The sequence below is a fragment of the Solanum dulcamara genome, chromosome 12, assembly GCF_947179165.1.
Source record: "Solanum dulcamara chromosome 12, daSolDulc1.2, whole genome shotgun sequence".
Lineage (NCBI taxonomy): Eukaryota > Viridiplantae > Streptophyta > Magnoliopsida > Solanales > Solanaceae > Solanum > Solanum dulcamara.
In genome coordinates, this window is record NC_077248.1 from 67,036,012 (window position 1) to 67,056,015 (window position 20,004).

Genomic DNA, 20,004 nt, shown 5'->3' on the forward strand with positions numbered 1-20,004 from the left:
TCAATAGGAAATAAGGGCTAACACACAAAAAAATCGACTAATTCGTGTTGAGTGGCCCCAAAATGCTATAAAAGTGACGTGGATCATGCCGAGGCTACACGTATTGTTCCCCCAGGTCATTAAAGAGGGTCTTATAAAGGATTTTCAAAATAATTGATCAAAAGTCATATCACCAAAAAATTCATAAGCTAACACAAACGAAAAACTAAGAAAATCACATATTTCTTTGAGTAGCACTTAAATTCTATGAAAGTGGCATGAATCATACCGAGGTTACACGTATTGTTCCCCCGGGTCATTAAAGAGGGTCCTGTAATGGTTATGCCAAAAAAATGACTGATCGCTCACCAAAAATTCATGCGTTAATACACACGAAAAACTCAGAATGGATTTTTTGGTGTTATGGCTTTCGGCCAATTGTTTTGCAAATCCTTTACAGGATCCTCCGTAATGACCTGGGAGAATAGTACGTGTAGCATCGACATGATCCATGCCACTTTCATAGCATTTAGGACCACTCTATAGGAATTAGGCAATTTCTTTTATTTTTTCGTGTGTGTTAGCCCATAAATTTTTTAGTGATATGGTTCGATTAATTTATTGCAAAACTTTTACCTGACCCTCTATAACACTTGGGGGATCAATACGTATAGTCATGGCATGATCCACGCCACTTTCATAGTATTTAGGGGCCAATCAACAGAAATTAGCAATTTTCTTAGTTTTTCGTTTGTTCGTCCATGAAGAGGTTATAGGTATCATTTGCTAGGTCATTATGGATCGTTCAATAAATTTTTGGATCAAAAAAATTTGATCAAACATATTCCCAAAATGCATGGACAATATACACAAAATAGTAAGAAAATCTTGAATTTTTATTTCGTAATCCCTAAATAAAAATAAAAGTGGCATGAATCTTGTAAAGATTGTTGGTATCATTCACTAGGTCATTATAGATAATCCCAAAAAATTTAGCGTCCAAAAAATCTTATTAGTCATATTTCTAAAAATCATGAATTAATATACACGAAAAACTTACAAAAACTTGAATCTCTATTTAGTAAGCACTAAAAGCTAAAAAAGTGGCGTCGATCCTATAGAGGCTATGGATATTGTTTGTTAATGGTCGCATAAAATTTAGCATAAAAAATTTCTAAGCAGTCATATCGCCAAGGATTAACTATACCCATATAGAACAAAACATATGACGAAATAACCATCCTGTCAATGCTAAATTCCAAAGAATTATTAAGACCTTTGAGGTAAAAATTGAAAACAAAAGTTCAACCAAGTTTATCCATTTCAAAATCAAACACAATGCCTTCACTTTCACCACCGAAGGCACTAAATATCTAAAATCCATACACAGACCAAAAAACAACAAATTAAGTTTACATAACAGGAAACCCTTAGAGAACATTCAAGGAGCATAACTGCCTGCACATTTCTAGCTTTTACTTTATGAATATAGTGCCTTCATTTCACTACTGAAGGAAAACAAATGCGGAAAAAAAAGAAGGAAAAAAGTTTGATACGATGGAATAAGCAAAAACTACGAAGAGAATAATGACCCAACATAAATAGGACATCTTCAACACCCCACAAACCAACCAGCCCACAGCCTACTCATTAATCCACCCTGATGAATTTTGCTGTGAATGGGGGTAGTAAGGCCTTGGAGCAAAGCCCAATGAGTTACCTTGAAACCCAGGGAGAGCGATTCCACCACCGTAGATGTCTCTTCTGCCTTCAGATCCCATGCTACTCATCCTACCGGGATATAACTCATCATGTGGAGCGTACTGTTGCACAGACGTATTGATCCTTCCATAGGTTGGATCAGTTGGTGGACTCAACCGCCCATAGTGAGGATATCCAGGGCCGGCACCCGCTACGTAGTTGCTTCTGGGAGTCAAATACTCATCTCCCTGCTGCCCATATAGGTTACCCTGTGGCCGTACATCTGACTCCCTTGCATATATCCCGCCATTTGGGTGACTGGTGTATGGTCTATAACCAGGTATATCTGCATGATCTCTTTGATAGCCCACAAATCGTTCATCTAATGCCCTGAATGCATGCTCGGGACCAGGACTAGAGGATTGAGAATATTGATGATTTAAGCTCGAATAAGGCTCCTGCATTGCCAAGCCATTCCTTCTTAACATATCACCGTCCTGATGTGACCTGTGCCCCATATATTCAGGACCAGGACTAGCAGACTGAGGATATTGGTGAGTTAAACCTGAATAAGGATCCTCCGTTCGCAAGATGTTCCTTCTTTCCAAGTCCCTGTCCTGATGTACCCCATACCCTGTCTCTTGCTCTCTCTGTAATGCAGCAGCACTCTGACCTGCAAAACGTTGATAGCCTTCATTCTCTTCTGCCTTAGAAGACGATATTGGATGCCGATCAACCGACTTATGATTGGTCACGCTGGGGGAGGAAGACAGAGATCTTTTACCTATAGACTTGTCCTCTGTTGCTTTTTCATCCAAATCTCTCTTACGTTTCGCTGTGGACTTATCCTGTCTTGATTTTTCATCCAAATCTCTTTGATATTTGCTTCTATCCTGACTCTCCTTCATTGACTTCTTATCAGATGTACTCTTGCTTTTATCCTGACTCCCTTTCATTGACTTCGCATCAGATTTACTCTTGCTCTTATCCTGACTCCCTTTCATTGACTTATCATCAGATTTTTTTTTCCCATGGCCCCGTTTATCATCACCTTCTTTTCCATTGTTATTCTGTGATTTCTCCTTGTATTCTTGGTGCTGATGTCGCTTCTTATCCTCGAAACCAATGTCATTTTTCATCCTTGTTGACACATCTTCATCATGTTTCATTGAACAAGGGTCAGGTTTGTGGGAGCAACTTTCTTCTAATTTTATCTTGGATGGGTGGCCATGCTGTTGAGCAATTACTTTATGGTTGGCTGTCCAATCAGGGCGACTCCAAAGATAAAGTGGTGGTGCACTCACATTCCAGTCATCCATTTGTTTGTCATTTTGATCAACAGATCCAGGCAAATAAAATGACTGGAAAGGAATAACGATGAGCCACTAGACAGTTTGTTTCTTACGTTCTTAATAATACGTTTTCTTAATACCAACTCACAAGAAAGAGGAGAAACAGTTTACCTTCCCACCAAGCAATGCATCATCCTCCCAAATTAGATCATATGGACACCCCTTCATATCTAACCTGGTTCAAACAGAAAAGTTTTATCAAAATCAGAGAGAGAAGAAAGAAGAGTTCACACAAATAGAAGAGATCCAAAATACCGTTCCGTCTCTTTTGGAACAATGAGGATAAGAAGCTTTGGCTTAAACTCAAGCGCTTTGTTGATAAATTTGTTAGCAAGAGCTGCATTGACCCCAAAGGGAGGGTTCAGCCCCATGATCTACACCAAGGGGGTAAAAAGCGTAAGTCCAAGCAATGTATGGTGAAAACTGATTAATATTGGAGCTGGTATATTTCTGTGAATGTTGTGCTCTTAAGAAATTTTGTTTCCTACCAACTTCGATCCTACGGGCAATTCCTCTGACCCGACAAGCATCCAGTCCCTCTTCTCAAAATTAAAATTATTCTGCAGGAAAGACAAGGAAATGCAATAAGTAATGCGCAAGACACCTAAGCATATAGACAGTCATTCGTCAAAGCTTGGATGTCTATCATCAATTCTTAGGGCATTCTCCGCCTGAAATATGCACTTAACGAGGAAAATCATTCACCTTTGGTTGGAATAAATCATAATTTTTATATGAGCAACCCTTCCCAAATTCATCCAGCTTCTTTTTCATGAGGCAACTGAAATCGTTGGAACCGCAACAAAAATCCACAATCTGCTCAACAAACAACAAAAACTTTAATCCATTGCCCGCTAAACAAAGGAGCTGGTCCAAATCTTAGAAACTTTACAAATCATAAATAGCACTATCCTGGGAGATTTACAAGTCACAAGTATTCGGCATCAATTAATCATTTTCCAAAGTACAACAGGAGCAACACAGATGATTGTGTTTCCCTTATAAAAATGCTAGTATAGCAGAAAACCAATGAATAAAGTTGGAGGATTATAGCCACTTTACAGAGAAAATTATTGTACTCAAAGTAGGTAAGCGTTCCACTCATAAAACTTGAGACCAATTCAGATTCATACCATATCACCTTCTCGAACATACCAATGAAGCATATCGACAATCTGCACATTAGAATCACACACTCAGTCGAGTAAAATATTGCATGTAAAGACACTACAGCCTGATGAGTAGAATGAATACGATGCACTTAAGAAAATCACAGACCATGGTCAAAGGGGCAGGCAGGTGGTGGGTTTTGAAGAAAAACAGGCCCCAGCCCACGAAATTTGATGGGAACTACTGGCTTGATGAGTAGAATGAATACGATGCACTTAAGAAAATCACAGACCATGGTCAAAGGGGCAGGCAGGTGGTGGTTTTGAAGAAAAACAGGCCCCAGCCCACGAAATTTGATGGGAACTACTGGCCTACTTCTCATGAAAACCCCATTCAGTACTACTTTTCTTTTGGTGAGTCAATATAGTTCTTAGTCATTGACGGTGTTTTCAAGTCATTCATTTATTATTTTCAAATAGAACAATGGTGTTTCATTGCAATGAATGAGGAAAATTTCTAAAGATGTTATTCATTACGTCTATCCTAGTGAGTGATCTGTATGCATCCCTAAGAGAAATCACTGCTCAAGTGATCCAGCCAGAAGGTGTGCAGATATATCAGGTCTCTTGCCCTGCCCCATTTACATCCCTAAGAGAAATCACTGCTCAAACGATCCAGCAAGAAGGTGCATAAGTGAAAATGTTAAAAGATAGCGAGTTTATTTTAAGTGTTTTATTTATCTAGCATTTGCAAGAGGTGGGAATAGGATAGCATTCCTTATATGCTTCACTGCCCGTTTAAATAAAATAATGGGGAAAAAATGATGCACTCAACTCAACCATGCTTGCAAATTCCTGTGTGGTGATGACACACTACAATCTGATGATTAGCATGCAATATAACAACAACAACAACAACAAACCCAGTATAGTCCCACCATGTGGGGTCTGGAGAGGGTAGAGTGTACGCAGACCTAACCCCCACCTTAAAAGGTAGGTAGGGCGGCTGTTTCCGAAAGACCCTCGGCTTAAGAGAGAAGAACAAGGGAGGAGAAACAAGGAAAACAATATAAACACTACGAAAATATAATAGATCATGATCAAAGTTAAATCAATGCTGAAAGTGATCCAGCCAGAAAGTTAAAACGCGTCGTTAACCTAGAAAGCGAAAATTTTGCCATTTTTTACCTTTTACTTCTCCACTTTTAGGAGAGGTGGGAAGATGGCATTCTTATATAATGCACTGCTCCTTCACATAAAATAGAACGGGAAAATGATGCACTATACTATGGCTGCAAATTCTAGAGTGGTGATAACATCAACTCCCTCGAAGACAAACAAGAAAGTACTTGCAAATATGTCGTATCAAGATATGCACACTTTCGATCTTCTGAACACTGAGATTCATCGTAAGTCAGTCTCCAGTAGCCAACAAGAGTCCTAAAATCTAAGTTGCGCGGACTCTTCACTTTTTATGCCGCACCCGTGTCGGATTCTCCAAAAATACACTACTTTTGGAGAATCCGACACGCACCCGTTGACATTTTTGAAGAGTCCGAGCAACATAGACTAAAATACACATATTTTGAAGTAACAAGAACAAGCAGGAGTTCCTCTTTTAGTATTCCTGTGTAAACATTATTTTTTCAAGAGAAGTAATATAACAGCCCAAAAGAAGTTGAGACAAAACAAAAAGTGCCTTGCATAATTGAAATACCCACTGAATAATCATCACCTGATGATGCCCTAAAAAGCACACATGTCAGTCAAGTACCGTAGGAAATGGACATTTAAAAACAATAACCAAGAAATGGGAAATGGAGCCACTAGGCAATGATATTAAACGGAGAAAAGCTAAAGGACATGAGCAACTTATTTTATAGTACCTTGAGAAGGGGCTAAAAGGAATGACGAATTAGTAAGAGAAGCTTCCCCATCCCGCACCCCCAAATTTTAAAAGAACTTCAAGGCACTTATCTTCTTTCTGGCTCACCATCGGATGCCACCAGGCAGAGAGGTGAAATCACACTCATTAAGACACATATATCTTCTAATGACAAATATGTTTAAAGGTTACGCTCACCTCTCTCAGCTTCTCCACTTTGGTAAAGTGGCGACCATAGGACGTGTAGCGCATGCCATATATAAAGGGAGCAAGATACACTCTCAGCTTGCTCTACAAAATAAGAAGAATCCATACAATTAGGAATGAGCCCAAAAGGCATTCAACATAAATTTCAAAATTTGGGACACAATAGCTAGAAAGACAGAGAAGAACAATGTCGAAAGCAAAGAGAGGTGAATTTCAGCAAGCACTGACGTCTAGTTCTGTTGAAAGTGCAATATAGAACCCTTGAACCCACGTGAACAACTAATATAAAATGCTTAGACCTAGTTGTGCAGAATTGATTAATGCTTCAGCACTACAAACCACCAAACATCCATCTAAACATGCAAAAAGAAATCCAGCTATTTGATTGGAAGACGAGAATCAAACTTAATATCGAAACATTTATATCATTTAAAAAGAAACACACTTAAGTTAATCAAACCACCAGGTTCCATATTTTTATCTTTAGCCTTATTTATCAACATTCAATCTGATTCAATTATTGACATTGCCTTTTTTTTTTGAACATGTAACATTTTTGTGTATTAATAACCAACTACGCAAAAGGTGTGTAGTCCCCCATATTTACATCCTGATGAGCAAAAAAAAAGCTCCTAGTCCTTAATCTTCTCATAAGGAATCTAGTACATCATAAATTGATTCTAACTCTTCCACTAAGCTATGTTTACACCAAAAAAAGAAAAGCCCTAAACATTTCATCTTTAGTTTTTATATACTAATGGCTTTGTCTTCAAAGCAAACTTGGTTACTGTACAAGTGCTACTGAAATTTATTTTTTGAGAAAAAGTGATAAAGAAATTTATATACCAGAACTAATTCGGGAAGAAATGATTGGCCATTAGTCTAAGAAGTGATTTTCACAAGAGAGAACCAAAATACTAATTATTTGGATAAGGCAACCAAACACCAATTACAGTTATCAAAACTACTTTGAGAAAATGTTGATTTAATTAAGGATGTGTTTACACTAGTAGTAGAGAGAGATACAAGATCTTCAGTGAGACGTATATGTATCCTTTTCCATCTCTCTCTACCTTCACCTGTTTCCCCACAAGGGACCACCGCGCTTGTGACCATATATTTACTTTTGGAGGATGTACTCTTCAATATCTTCCTTTTAAGCCGAGGGTCTATCGGAAATAGCCTCTCTACCCCACATAGTGGATTAAGACTAGGTACATCCTGCTCTCCCCCAGACCTCACTTGTGGAATTATACCGAGTATGTTATTGCTATTTGTTAAAGAATGTACGCCTTTCTCCAAGTCGCACATCATATAGGTGTGGGGTGGACAAAATGGAGGCTCACATCTAGAATCTTGTGCGATAAGAATGTACCATTAGAACTTGAAGGTAAGTTCTATAGAGTGATGGTTAGATTGACTATGTTGTATGGGAGGGAGTGTTGCCAGCTAAGAACCCTCATGTTCAGAAGATGAGAGTTGCGGAAAGAGGATGTTCAAGTGAATATCTGGACATACTTAAGAAGGATAAGATCAATAATGAAGATATCTAAGACAAGGTGGGAGTGGTCTCCATGGTGGACAAGATGAGGGAGGCGAGACTAAGAAGGTTCGGGTATGTGAAGAGGAGATGCATAGATGCAAGAGTGAGGAGGTGTGAGAGGTTGATATTGGTGCGTTTAAGGAGAGGTAGAGGTAGGCTTCAAAAGTAAAAGAGGTGATAAGATAGGATATGACACATTTTCACTTATCGGGGACATGACCTTAGATAGGAGAATATGGAGGTCGCAAATTAGGATGGAAGATTAGTAGGTAGTTGAGTGTTGTCTTTCTTTTCTATGAGATAGGCTTGGTGGTAGTTTGGTGTGCCGTACTTGTTTCTCCTTTCATACCAATAGTATTAACAGTATTCTCATAGTTTCTTATCCTTTGATTTATGTTACTACCTATTGTTTCTTGTGCTTAGGTTATCGCACTATTCTGTTGTTACTTTTCCCTTTTCCCGAAATGTTATGTAATGCTTTCTCTATTATTTGTTAGGTCTTCTTTACTTCTGTATTTTCTTTTACAAATTGATTTGACTTGTGTTACTTGAGTAGAGGGTCTTTCGAAAATAGCATCTCTACCTCCAAGAGGCAAGGCATACACTATATCCCAGATCCCACCTGTGGGATTACACTGGATATGTTCTTGGTGTTGTACTCTTTGCTCCACTAGGTGGAAGGGATCCGGGATTGGATCGACTTCAAGGTTTGCAGTTGGACACTTGAAGATTGGCTGGGTGTAAGCATATTATATACTACAGTATTCCCACAAATACACATCCCTCTAGAATATCACTATGTTTCTTTGGTTTGAATACACATCCCTCAAGAATATCGCTATGTTTCTTTGGTTTGGAGATGGGGGGAGGGGGGAGGGCATTGTTCATCATAACATTTTGATGTTGTTTAGGGTCAAAAGACGGCTTATTTAAGTTTAGCATGGACAACTAAACATTTGTGACAAAACTAGAATAAGCAAATTAAAAGAAGAATGAAACACGTACCCTCCACTTCATTATCTGAGCAAGAAGCCCAGGCTCACAGACGGCTTTTGCATCTTCGACTTTGCCCCCTCCATCTAATATCTGTAAAGCAGCACGAATAGCCTGCAAGACATAAAATAGGTCAGTTTTTTATGGGAGGTCTCTTCGGGACATCTGATAGAATAGGTCACATTTAAGATAAGTTCAACAAAAACCAACATGAAAAGTTATTTCTGAAGTACCTCAATGGAACCCTCAACTTTCCCCAAGGTTATAGACTTGTCAAATTTTGACGAGTATGCATGTGTTGTGGGTGCTTTCTGCTTCACTATTTTCTCAATAGTTATGGAGGATTTAACATCTTTCATCATAGACAATATTCTGCATGACAGACACATATAAAAGAAGAACAGTATCTTATCAGTCACAGACAACTAAAACAAATCCATGGCCAGACCTTGAGAAAAAGCACAAAGACAGCATCCTACTGTACAGAGTGAAAGTAGAATAAAGAAACAGCAGGAGAACTAGACAGCAACATATATAACATACCTATTCAGTTCATCCAACATATTAGTGTGTGGTTTTTTTATCCAAAATTCATGATCCCACAGCACCACTCTTGTTTGACAGAAAATGATGAATAATCCATTAAAATTGTTTACTAGTAGGAGTATCATTAATATTGTAAAACGGAAATAAATTTGTTCAGTCTTAACCCGGAAGGGTCTGGGTCCAAAATCTGCTCACTTTCAAATCCTTCAACTTTCTGTTAACATATAGAAAGAGTGAGAAAGGTGCTCCTACAACTAACAAAGCCTGACCTCAATAGAACCTTTCATGCAGTTTGAACCAAAACTGCAACACTAACTTAACATCCCTAGGGCTAAATCTTTAATGCCTTAAGTCCCTCAATATCAAAACTACACTTCACTACTCTTTCATCTCTTCTTATTTTCCTTGAGAAAAAGAAACAAGAACCTTTAAAATATTATTCCATTTTGATTTAAACCTGCATCTAGAGTAATTTTCAAAAACCACTTTAAGATAAGCACACATGTCCACTGAACCAAAATTTGTAGCTATTAATTAAAAAACCCATTCTAAGCAAAGGAAAAGGAAAAGCTGAGAGATCTCTGGGACCTCAAGTGAAATAGTTATTGACAGAGCTAAAGTGCTTCACCTGCTCTTTGATGCAGCATCTAAAGTCTGTGAACTGTTTGTCTCCTTTTTGTCAGACTTCACATTCTTGGTTTTCCCCACGTCACCAGACTCACCGGGTTGTGATTCCCTGTTAATAAGTGCATATAACTTATCACCCAACGAGGTTTTACCTTCAGTTTTGGTAGCGTTGAGCTTTGCAGACGAAGTCTTGTTCAAACTCTTTCTAGTAGCATCAATAACTTTTTGTCTTTTCAAAGAATCAGGTAGAGACAGTCTCTCTCTCTTTCTGGAATAATCAACTTTCCCTGCCTTGGACAATTTTTCAACAGTTTCTGATCTTTTTGCGATCACTCTCTTGCCATTAGTCACTTCTGCAGGCATTCCTTTAAATTTTCTTAATTGTTCCGATGCTTGTTTCTCCCTCCTATGATCTCCCGGAAATTTGATGTGATCTCTTGAAGGTGTAGCAAGTTCTTCATCAATCTCATGTTTTCTGAAGAATTTGTTAGAATAAGTCACTAGAAAAAAGTAAGACTAAAGGTTACTTGAAATACCAGCACAGATGGATAAGAGACAAATGTAAGGAACTCACAAACAATAGATCAAAATTCGATTTTTTATAAGACCATCCCATGCCCTTGGCAAAACATCATCACCATCTTCCTCCTCCTCCTCCTCCTCATCATCATCATCATTTTCTTCTTCAGCCTTGCTCTTGTCGAAAACAATTTCCCTGGCAATTTACATAAAAACCGTTACATTTATACACAAGGTACTGTCCACAAAAACATCAAGGAGAAGATAAAGAAAGTACTTAGGCAAGCATTTCCGATGATAGGATGTTGGACACCGTCTACACATGGCAAACTGTAGCTCAGGTTTATCTTTATCTTCTCTTTGTTTACAGACGCAGCACTGATGCAGAGGACAAGTAAAAGATTCACCAGCAGCAATCTTCTTTTTAAGTTCATCAACCTTCGACTGAGCATCAGGATGAAGCAGTCTGGCAACACAATGTGGGTGGTAAAAATGGCCGCAAGTTGCATTAACGCAACGGAAGACCTGAAAACCATACCTGAATGTTAACACAACCATATCCATGGAAGAAATGCAATTCATAGTATCAAATCAGAACTAATATCAAGCTACAATAATTTTAACACAGGGATTCACATTTATAATTGCTTTGTTAATGAAAATAGCACCATACACAATTAAATGCATTAGGTACTTTTGCTAGCATTTGTGCAAAATTTCTTTGTTTTTTCCTTCCACAGGGAATAGGAGCTAATAACTCCTAACCATAAAGAACAAATGACCACCGAGTACAAATAAAGGAGGAATTAGATAGAATAAAAACAAAAATCAAAATTCTAAAGAAAAGGAGGCGGCGGCGGACCTACAGTTAAAAGGGGAGAATTAGGTAGTAGAAGAAGAAGAGGAAACAGCACCCAGAAAAACCAAAACATAACACATAGTGGAGAAAAGAGAAATGTACTAGAAGTGACAAGTGTGCACGAGTAAAAACGAATATGATAAGGACTCCAGCAGTTACACACAGAAAGAAGTAAGCTCCAATATTAAGCAAGCATCAATCCAGCCAGCTATAACACACAGGGACAGAAGCAGAACACTTCCAGGGACAACGTAGTTAGAAAGCTAGAATAGTCAATCTTTGCTCCTTGAACATGGGATTCATTGAGATTTCGATCAATCTATAAGTAGTTATTTCTATTTCTTGTTTGCAAGTATTATAAGAGTGAACACGGTCTGATTCATAGAGAATATTTTCAGTGACATTGCAGGCATACATATCCAGAAATCAACGAAGAGGCTACAACAGTTGGATTGAACAGTTGTAAGTCTTTATCCAATATAACTGAGTTCTTTGCATATATGATAAAACGCTACAATAATGTGCTACCTCTATATGCAGTAATCTTTCCTATATTGATATTTAAACAGATGGCTAGAACATCTTCAAACAATTGTACTATTCCACAGCAGGTCAGGTCACACAGTACCTCCGCGTGAGATGATTGATCAGAAGAACCCAACTTCCCACAAGCATAGCACTGGTGCTGCTGATATTCACAATTCTTACAATAGAAATCTTGATATTTCATTGCCTGGAAGAGGAAACATGTATTAGTAGTAGGAAGCTATATGCTAACCAGAGATGAGAAGTTATAAAATTCAGGCAAATTTTGACATACCCTAACTTCAGCTTTAGTAAAACCAAGAGATTCACACTGAGATTGAGCACCATCATCCACAGTAGCATGAAATGACCTCAAGCACTTTCCATCGCAGCTGGTTGGGACCACAAGAGGCATATTAGTTGGAGAAGTGGAAAAAAGCCACTAGATAATAATAAGCAATTAAAAACCAAAACTAACCGCCTCTGAAAAGGGAAGCAGAATTTAACTACATGCTACCTATCAGGTAGATACTGACCATGAAATTACAAAAGTTCTTCGGAGAACTAGATGCAAAAAAATGCCAATTTGACACCAGTAGAACAAAATAAGAAATATTCAACAAAGGAGGTGGGCATGTCGCTATGTATTCAGTTAGACACTGGAATGCGGAACATATCATTCCCTTCTTTAGAGTTTATTTAACTAAGATGACCAAACAAGCTGAATCAATGGTCTACACCTATGTGCAAATCTTTATCGGGGTGCAAACATGACATCAACACTGGAACATGTAACAAAGAAAATCTGACGAGATAACATTCGGCGAGCTGATAATTCAAATATGTGAGTGCAGATTCAACGAAAGATGCAACACAAGCCAGACATCAGAGTTGTCTTTGTGCAATGGCTCAGCACATACCAAAGAAGTTCACCACCATCGTCACATATAGCACAGAGAGATTCGAAGTGATTGTAATCAGACTCATCTTCTTCTTCTTCATTGTCATCTATGATCTCATCAACTATAAACTCGGATATTGCTCCAACCTGCCAAAAGAAACAAGCACAAGCTCAAAAAAAAAATGCCAGATGTTTCTGTTCCTCAATCCCTGCTTTCATGTCTTAGAAAAGCAAAGGAAAGAATATGTGCAACCTCGTCAAAAATTTTCTTCTTCTTAGGCTTCTCCTCCAAAAATGTAAGTAAAACCTGCATAAACAAAGACCATTATGACCTTTTTCTATAAAATGTAAAATATTTGAGAAGACAAAATAAAAATAGAAGTAGATCAACAAATCAACAAGAGTAGTAACTAACTACATATTCTTTAATATAACCCCCACCCCCTCTTTTTCACGTTGAGCATAACTCTTTTTTTGCAAATTTAAAATGATAGGTCTTTAATGTGCAAAATATAAACTTATGGATCAAATTTTACATTTAGAAAAATTTGAAATCACAACTTAGAATTTGAAATTCTACTTTCCGGAGAATTTGAGATTTCAAATCATAATTTGAAATTGAAGTTTTGTTCACGTTTCATAACAAAAATTAATTTCAAATAAAAATTTAAAATTTGAGCCTCAATTCCCATGGCCAAACGCCTACTAAATAAACTATTGTTACATGATATCTCGTAACTAACTACTCCACTTTTCACATTTTAAATACTTCTTCTTTTTACTCCCTCCATTCCTTTTTAGTTGACATGTATACTAAAAATACTTATTCCAAAATAGTTGTCAATTTAAGCAATCAAGAAACAATTAACCATTTTTTTCCAAATCTATCCTTAGAAATTAAGTCATTCTAGAATGTGGAAAAGTAATTATTATACAGTTTGGATACTGGCCAATTTAATAGATAATAGGGTTATATTAGTCGCAAATTGCACCCGTTATTATTTTTCTTAGGGTTGTGCAAAACCCTATCTTGACAACTAAAAAGGAACGGAGGGAGTATCAAATAAGGATTCTAAGAACCTCCCGGCAACCTCACCCCATAATCAATTTGAAGCAGAGGTCAAAGTGGAAAATTTAATAGTGATATCAGCCAAGAACATGCTAACGTACATTCAGTTTTACCCTCTTATGCAATTGTATTTCAAAAAGGGAAAAAGATGAGGGAAAATCCAACAGATAACAAAACTGAATTTAGAATCAAAGATCTGTCCACATGCTAATTGTCTGATCACAGCAAGGAATCACACAAACCTTAGATTGTGCCAATTTTCCGTCACGCTTAACAATTTCATTGATAAAATTCATGTGATCCACTAGATCGTTCTCCGAAGGCCTGGGCTCATACACACTACAAAAACATAGGTAAGATTCCAGATTTCTCGAGGAAAAAAAAACAAAATATGCTAATACACAAGATATCAATATGTGAACCTGAAAACTTTAGATAAATGATCCCACAAAGCTCTGCCAGAAGATTCTGGATTTCTTTTCAGGAAGTGCAACGAATGCACAGTGATCAAGATTGACCTAATGGTATCCTGGAAAGCCTTCCTTGGTTTTTCAAGTTTGATCCAATCGTTCTCTTTAGATAAAACTGAAATTGATGGCTCTATACGTGACGAATCAATCTTCCATGTTGTGACCTGCTTATAAATCTTCTGAAGGCCATTATCAGCAGTCCCACGCAAGAAAACATGTCTTTTATTCCCATCCAAACTCTCAGTATCATTCCACTGAAATGTTAGCTCTGCAAATGAAACAGGCTCATCCTTATCATCCACAAATTCATAGTTAGAGACGGTACTTGGGACTGCTTCAGCTTCATCATCAGAAGATGCCATTCCCACTTTCCCAAATTCTCTGGGGCAACACCTGACTACCTGTCAATGAGATTCACTCAGTATACAAAGATTAAGAAGCACGAAGTTAAGACATGGCTCCATATAATAGAAAACTTTTTCAAAGGTAAAATGTTATACAGTAGAAATTTTTAGAGGAAAACGAAGCCTTCATAGATGTGAAAATTTATGATTGTTAGGCATGGTTAGGGGTGGCAATTGGGCGGGTTGGGTCAATTTGAGCGGGTCATAATGGGTCAAGACCTAACCCAACCCAAATTTGCTTGGGTCAAACGGGTTGGGTAAAGGGTCAAGACTCAACCCAATCCAATTTTTACTAAGTTTTATTTATTTTATTTGTTCTTTTACAATATTTTAGTTCCTAATAAAAAATAAAAAAATTATTATAGCTATATATAACATATCAAATTAAAAAAGAAAATTCAAAAATATTTTGACGAGATTTCTCTTGAGTCAATTTGGGTTACATATCAACCCAATTTTTAATGGGTTGAAATGGATTAACCTAACAAATGTGTGGGTCAATAACCCACCCAAACTTAAACGGGTTGGACGGGTTGGGTTTGATTTTGCCATCCCTAGGCATGGTATATTTCTAAAAATTAGAGTTCAGCACCAATTTTGAATCCAATCCTGTTATGCCTGGAAAATACATTTAGAAGTAAGTTAAAATTAGTTAAGAGTATTGAACACTGATTAAGAGTAACAAGGCAAGACTCGTTGACGGCTGAAATTTTCTTTATTTAAAGTGGATCGACTGCTTGTCTTTACTCCCGGGCTTATAAATGTAGCAAGCGAATAGAGATTCGGAGTTTTGAACACAAATTTTTATGGTGTTTTTATCACCCTTCTCTGTCTTCTATCCCTCTCAAAATTCTGATACTGATTCACGTCAACTTCCCTTTCTTGCTCCTCTTTTCAATAATGTAATAACAACAACAACAACAACATACCCGATTTTGTTAAAAGAAGGTTGATAAGTCCATCAAGAAAGTCTGAGTGATGATCCCTGAAGTTATTTTTTGGTGTTTATGGACTGAAAGGAACCGTAGATGTTTTCATGGGATCTCAACTTCAAACCACTTTCTTAAAGCTAGATGTTTACTTACATTGTTCAAGTTACGTTAATTTAACCCCTGTGTTTACCACTGAAAAATTTCTAGACTTTGTTAGCTCTCTAGTACTAGTTTGAAGTAAAGGAGCTAACAACTTTTGCTTATGCTCTCTGTGAGCCATTTTGCATGTTCAGTAATTTTGCATCGGCTTGATGCTTTTTAATGAAATACCTTACTTCATCAACAAAAAGATAAGTTATGGATGAGTGGGCTAAAGTGTTTCTATTAATGTAAGCAAAGTCATCCTTGTCAACAGATGCTACCTATGTCAGCAGAACAATGAGTTTGTAAGCCACTTGATTTTGCACTATCAGGTGACAGCTGATGTCTGACATTTTTTCTTCTCCGTGTTTGGTTTCCAATGGGTTATGCCTTTCTCTATCAAAGATGCCTATGGAAACTGGATACTACAGAGAGTTGACAAGTCCATCAAGTGATCCCAGAAACTATTTTTTGGTGTATTTGGAAAGAAAGAAACTGCTGGTGGTTTGATGGGATCTCAACTCCTACCAGCTCTATGAAGGCCATGTGTTTACTTAGCTTGTTTAGTTGGCACTAACACACCCCTCTAAATAGTGTTGATAACTTTTTTGGATTTTGTTAGCTCCTTGACTCTTATTTAGCAGAGTTTATGGTAGCATACAGGGTGTTCCATGGGTTTTTGCTTAGTCTTTAGCTTCAAGTAACTATATCTTGAAGCTATTAATTCTGTCACTTTGTAACCTAGCATCTTCTTGATGCCTTTCTAATACAATTACTTACTTTTGCCACAAAAAAAAATTGACGGGCAGTGGGCCCGTCACACGAAATTATGTGTGTGCAGCACCCCTTCACTTGCAAAAACAGACTGAGAGAGTGAGAGTGTAAGGGAAATTTGGGTTTGTATTACTGAATTTTAATACAAAGTTGGGAAAAAGTTTCCCGTAATTTTGCCTTGTGTTCTTTAAATTTTGGTTGCTTATACTTCATCTTTGCTGCCTTAAAAGTTCAATTATCTTACCACGTTGTTGGTGCCTAAAATCGGGATTGAGGCCAAACCATTCTGGAATTTAGCTAACTGTCGGAGCAGGCCGAGTGTACTTGACTGCCGCACAGAGACAAACCTCGAGCGTTTGCAAACTGACGATGAAGTTTGAGCAGACTTAGCATAAATTGTTGGCTCTGAAAGGGGGTAAGTAGCAGAGAGAAATTAAAGTTGATGCCTGACCTCGGGTCAGATTGCTACCTGGTCCTATGAATGCTAGACCGGAGATCAGAGGTAATGGATGGCATTCTCACTTACCAAAATTAGATTTTCCATAATTTCAAGGTAATGATACTAAGGTATGGGTGAGAAAGTGAGACCGTTTTATAGGATACATGAGGTGGAAAAATTAGAATGAGCTATCCTAACATTGAATGGGAGGGCTAAGTAGAAAAATTGAGAGATGATATAAAAGGGAATCACTAATGGGGGATGAGGTAGAACAATTTAACAAACGATACAAAGGGGACAATTTTTTTAAGTAGGAAAAGTGAAGAATACTTAGAGAAGCTAAGGGAGCTTAAGGCTCATATGCTTAAACTGAATCCAATTTTGAGTGATGCTTACTTCTTATCTACTTTGTGGGAGGAATGGAAGAAGTCAAACTTCAAGGTCCTCAGACCCTAACCCTAAAGCAAGCTACTGTTTCAAATAAACAGGTTCCAAGAGAGGGCTATAGAGGATATGATGAAAAGGAGCACATTGAATTATGAGTCTGATGGTAGCACCACTGGGACTGATTGCTAAGGGAGGAGTTCAAGGTACTAGTAGCTCCACTAAAGTGTTCAATGCTAATAACATCCATCATGGGACATGCAGCCCATAATCTGTATATAGGTGTGCAGATAAGTACTCCATGGGTCATCAATGGAAAGCCTAACAGTTCACTGTATGCAAGCTGAGAAGATCTTAGAGGAAAATCATAGGGTAGAGAAAGAAGAATATGAGGAGGATGTGGCAGAACAAGAAACAGAATACTCACCGTTTAGTGAACTCACATGACTGTAGAGAAGATAGGGATTGTGCCTAGCTACTGCATACCCATAAGAGTTACTGCAACTGATGGTAATTACATGGATAGACTGCTAGAGAAGCTGAGTGCAAGGTTCTTGGCTTGGACAATGCGAGGAGTCAAATTTTAGGGGAAGACTTGAGGGTATTCAGCATGGGGGGATGTGATATTCTACTAGAAGTGGACTGGAGAAAGAGCATAACCCTGTGAGCTCTGATGTTGAGAAGATGAGTCACAGTGCATCAAGAAGGGGAAAAGATAGAGCTGCAGTGCAACACGGGGATGGCCACCTGAATATGATCAGTACACAATCCGTGCACAAGATTCTAAAGAGAGGACAGGTAATCACTGCTCACTTGTTCATGATGAGAGCCCTTTTAGATCATAATTCAGAAGTAGTTGAACCTAGCCCCACAGCATTGCTACAGACATATGGAGATATTTCTTTCATTAAAGTGGATCGACTACTTGTGTTTATTCCCAAGCCAAGCATATAAATAACACATGCGAAAAGAGAAAGATTCAGCATTTTGAACCAAATTTTTCTAGTATTCTCCTTGACTTTTTCAATCTTCTTTGCCTCTCGAAATTCTGTTACTAATTCACGTTCTTCTTCAATTACAGTTAAGCATGAATTCTAATGATAGTCGATCGAAGATGGTGTATATTTTCAGTTTCAGTGAAATTGTTAGAAGCATTTCCATATAAGTCGTTGATTTGATTTTCGAGTTGTAATCGAACAGTGTTTATTGTTTTAGCAATACAATTAGCTTATTGGGAGTTAATTGTTCATGCAATGTGATAATTACTATTTGGGGCATATAACATAATCTGCCTTCTAACCAGGTCAAAATAATCTAGGGAAACCTCAACAATGAAAACTCTTACTCTCTATAATCATATTATTCTAAACTAAATATTTTAAAATATATGTATATATATACACCTAAATAGAGGATTGATGCATAAATCATGTACAACATAGACCACTAAAGACCAAATATAATAGAAAAGCATTTAAGCACATATGATCATGATTCAAACAAGTTCCCTACACAATAAAAGCACAAATACGTAAAATAAACAACTCATACCACCAAAAAAACGTTGTAGAACGACGTGTTTTACCAAAAACATTCACTTTCTAAATAGACAATCAAAAACACAAATTCAAACTTCTTCCGTACACTGCCTAATAAAGGCAAAACCAAGGAAAAATAAACAATTCATACAACTAGAAAACGTTGTAGAACGACGTGATTCACCCAAAGCATTCACTTTCTAGATAGACAACCAAAACACAAATTCAAACCACTTCCCTACACTACCTAATAAAGGCAAAAACAAGTCAAATAAACAACTTACACCACCAGAAAACGCTGTAGAACACAACCAAAAACACAAATTCAAACTACTTCCCTACACAATTAAGCCAAAAACAAGTAAAATTAACAACTCATACCACCAGAGAACGTTGTACAACGACGCGATTCACCCAAAGCATTCACTTTCTAAATAAACCAAAAACACAGATGCATTCATAAACCGATTCTTCGTTCCAAGAATTGGCAAAAATTAGGGCTATGTACATAAATTCGGAGAATCTGCATAGCGTGACGTATAAAGACCGTACCTGTGAATAGAACAAAAGAGAAACAACGGCGGAGTCGGCGGAGAAATGCGGTGGCGCGCGCAATGGAGAAACCCTAATTAAGAGTAACCGGTGGTGGTAGAGGGTGTAATGTAAGAAACTCACACATAGCAGAAATCGGTTTAGCAGTTCAACTAGGCGGTTTATGTACGGTATCGATACTGACGCCTAATTTAGAGTCTTTTTTCTTTTTCCTTTTCAGTAGGTAAATTTTGATTTATTTTTTTCTCATAATATCGGATAATTTTTAAATTTTTTATAAATATGTGAATTTATAAAATAAAATGAAAAATATATGCAACATACCAAATAAAGATGAAATCTTAGCAATTTCTTATAAGACAATTTAATAAAGTTGTTACACAAATCAATTTGGCTACTGTCCAAAAATAACTCATAAATAAAAATTATCTTTTTCTTTTTTATGACAATGATATCTGGGTCAGCTTTTTACACACCTTGACTTATTCCACGAAATATTTAACACCTCCCATCAACAGATACTAGGTAACTATGTTCACCATGACTAAAAAAATT

General features: G+C 37.4%; 1 protein-coding gene across 2 annotated transcripts; it reads right to left on the reverse strand.

Annotated features, from left to right (window-relative positions):
- Positions 1–1,269: 1,269 nt before the first annotated feature.
- On the reverse strand, positions 1,270–19,640 carry LOC129877288 (protein ENHANCED DOWNY MILDEW 2). 2 transcript variants are annotated; one of them, XM_055952767.1, is made up of 19 exons: positions 19,450–19,640; positions 14,238–14,686; positions 14,058–14,154; positions 13,000–13,053; positions 12,766–12,893; positions 12,141–12,237; positions 11,949–12,053; positions 10,739–10,986; positions 10,517–10,657; positions 9,944–10,417; positions 9,003–9,141; positions 8,782–8,883; positions 6,225–6,317; positions 4,166–4,207; positions 3,738–3,848; positions 3,521–3,592; positions 3,288–3,406; positions 3,144–3,207; positions 1,270–3,041 (listed from the first exon to the last, which is right to left on the reverse strand). In XM_055952767.1, the coding sequence occupies exons 2-19, from the start codon at positions 14,645–14,647 to the stop codon at positions 1,623–1,625; spliced, it is 3,915 nt and encodes a 1,304-aa protein (XP_055808742.1). In that variant the 5' UTR covers positions 14,648–14,686; positions 19,450–19,640; the 3' UTR covers positions 1,270–1,622. The 2 variants fall into 2 exon arrangements, with proteins under 2 accessions (XP_055808742.1, XP_055808743.1); XM_055952768.1 differs by lacking the exon at positions 6,225–6,317.
- Between the last annotated feature and the right edge of the window lie 364 nt (positions 19,641–20,004).